Source organism: Colletes gigas, unplaced genomic scaffold, assembly GCF_013123115.1.
Source record: "Colletes gigas isolate AHSC1104 unplaced genomic scaffold, ASM1312311v1 Colletes_gigas_Sc00310, whole genome shotgun sequence".
In the NCBI taxonomy this organism is placed as follows: Eukaryota; Metazoa; Arthropoda; class Insecta; order Hymenoptera; family Colletidae; genus Colletes; species Colletes gigas.
Genome location: NW_025106931.1, coordinates 1174 through 3172, shown reverse-complemented (window position 1 = coordinate 3172; position 1999 = coordinate 1174). Strand labels below are relative to the sequence as shown.

Genomic DNA, 1999 nt, shown 5'->3' with positions numbered 1-1999 from the left:
GTACACAGGCACATTGTTAATCTCGAGCGTTGAAAGTTACTTTTCAAGGGTCATAATTGTGTCCCATGTAGTAAATGATTTTGTTCTTTTGTAATTATCTCTAGGTTAGTAAGAATAGGTTAAGACCCCGAAGTGGTAATTTTTTTGGTTATGTACTAATACACTAGGATCTAAAATGTTGCCGCGAATAAGCTCCTAACAGGAGTCTAGCATCGTAACTTCGTTACTGGAGGGGGAGTGATGTAGCGGCTGAGATGACAGATAGTCGGTAAGGAAGGAACCGGGGTATGAATGAGAGGGCGCGCGAGCGAGAGTGGGAGCGCGAAGAGCGGGAGCGGCGATGGGCGATTGTTTCTGAGGACAGCCATGTGTGTAGAGGATTAACGAAATGTAAAGTATTTGTAACAATAAAAGAGTGAGGTAAAACACCAAAGTAAAAGCACCCAGTGTCGTCAATTACCTCGTGTAACACGTGAGCGTGGCGTAACAGATCCTTACTTCCACACGTCTCACATAATTGGTCCTGTATATTACATACTTTCGCAATATGGCCATACGCGTGGCATTTAAAACATCGAGTTATGTTAATATACTCTTTAATATTATAGGTTCTCCATATCATGAAAACTCTATTTTTATTCATTATATTTCTATAGAATTTTCCAGGTAATTGAACCACCCAGTTGACCCTGTTTTCCTTGGCCTTAAACTGATACCGAAAAGAAACTTTTTCTTGTAATTCTTCCAGGTCTTTTTCACTACAATCAAAATTCTTAGTTATAAACTCTTCCTTTAACTCATCAACCTTATTTTCCCTTTCAACATCATAAATAATAATCGAGGGCAAGATCTTTTTAGGTTTTTCCAGCTTCAATCCGATTTCTTCCAATTTAGTGCTTTTTATTAACTCCACATCCTTTTTATCCTTGATCTCCATTACTAAACCCTTCCTTCGCATTTGGCGCACTGACTTAACTTTCAACTGCTTACGGACATCTTTCAATTTATTCGTCAACTGCGTTTTCAATTCTTCATTACTCCTACTATCCTCTTCTTTTTCAGGTTTAATAATCACAACTTCATAAGTTTCTTTATTAATAATCTTTTTTTCTTTTTCAGGTACCAGACCCTGCAGTTGCGATCGGGGACTGCTCGCCATCTGCGCATACGACGGTACTTTAGGAGCATGCTGTTGGGTAAGTTTAAGCTTCTCATTTTCTAAAATTTGCTCCTGCAATTTTCCCTCTAAATTTGCCCACTTCTCAAGAATAAATTTAATTGCATATTTATTAACTTTGTTTGCATCGTTAAATAAGTAGGCTTCCAAGCTTACCCTCTCTTTACGAACTTCTTCCAACGTACAGTTCTCCAACTGTCGCTGTTGAACTACATCCTTTCTTAGGCTCTTGGGGCTTCTTTCTAAGCTAACTTGTAGCTCCTTCATTGCCAACTTCCTCCTCTTTGTTGGAGTCCTCGGGCAGAATGCTTTCGCCTCGTCAGTTACTGACGAGATCGAGCTTGATCGGCTATGACCACGACTAGAAGGTGCCGTCTCCATTTCTTCTACCTCCTCTTCTACTCCTCTCTGCGCTTTTTTTGTTTTATTAATTGAGACATCCATATTTGTTCCCACGAGAAGGTCGGAAAAGATGTTACCCCAGGCAGAGCCGCCGTACCTGGGGAAGCCTAGTACTACCGAGGGGTCGGCAGGTACCTCGGAGTTGGTCGCTAGGGATTGGGCTCACTCCCCCAACCATGCATCCCATCGCCGCGCACCATAGCTTAGGATTCGAGGGTAAGTTATAGAGTTACCATCCTCGCGGCCCAGGCGGTTAAGCCAAGGCCCCCGGCCCGACCTGCCGTCGCGTACCATTCACAAAACCAAAAGAGGAATTGTGAATGGGTCGTTGCGACGACCAACAGGGGGTTACGGAATGATTGCATCAGGCACCTCGGGTTCGCTACCCGTACTGTAGCTGAATGGCTACAGCCCCTGAGG

At 43.0% G+C, this 1999-nt stretch overlaps 1 protein-coding gene across 1 annotated transcript; it reads right to left on the bottom strand.

The window, feature by feature from the left end:
* Positions 1 to 456: 456 nt before the first annotated feature.
* On the bottom strand, positions 457 to 1621 carry LOC122404405 (BICD family-like cargo adapter 1). Its single transcript, XM_043408341.1, has 3 exons — positions 1334 to 1621; positions 717 to 1258; positions 457 to 523 (listed from the first exon to the last, which is right to left on the bottom strand). The coding sequence occupies exons 1-3, from the start codon at positions 1619 to 1621 to the stop codon at positions 457 to 459; spliced, it is 897 nt and encodes a 298-aa protein (XP_043264276.1).
* Between the last annotated feature and the right edge of the window lie 378 nt (positions 1622 to 1999).

Bases quoted from the DNA above. Each gene is read 5' to 3' on its own strand.
- LOC122404405 (XM_043408341.1), bottom strand. From the start codon at position 1,621: ATGGATGTCTCAATTAATAAAACAAAAAAAGCGCAGAGAGGAGTAGAA. The intron at 1,259-1,333 runs GTAAGCTTGGAA...ATTCTTGAGAAG, and splicing joins AAGAAGTTCGTAAAGAGAGG to TGGGCAAATTTAGAGGGAAA. The intron at 524-716 runs GTATCAGTTTAA...TGTAATATACAG, and splicing joins CAAGAAAAAGTTTCTTTTCG to GACCAATTATGTGAGACGTG.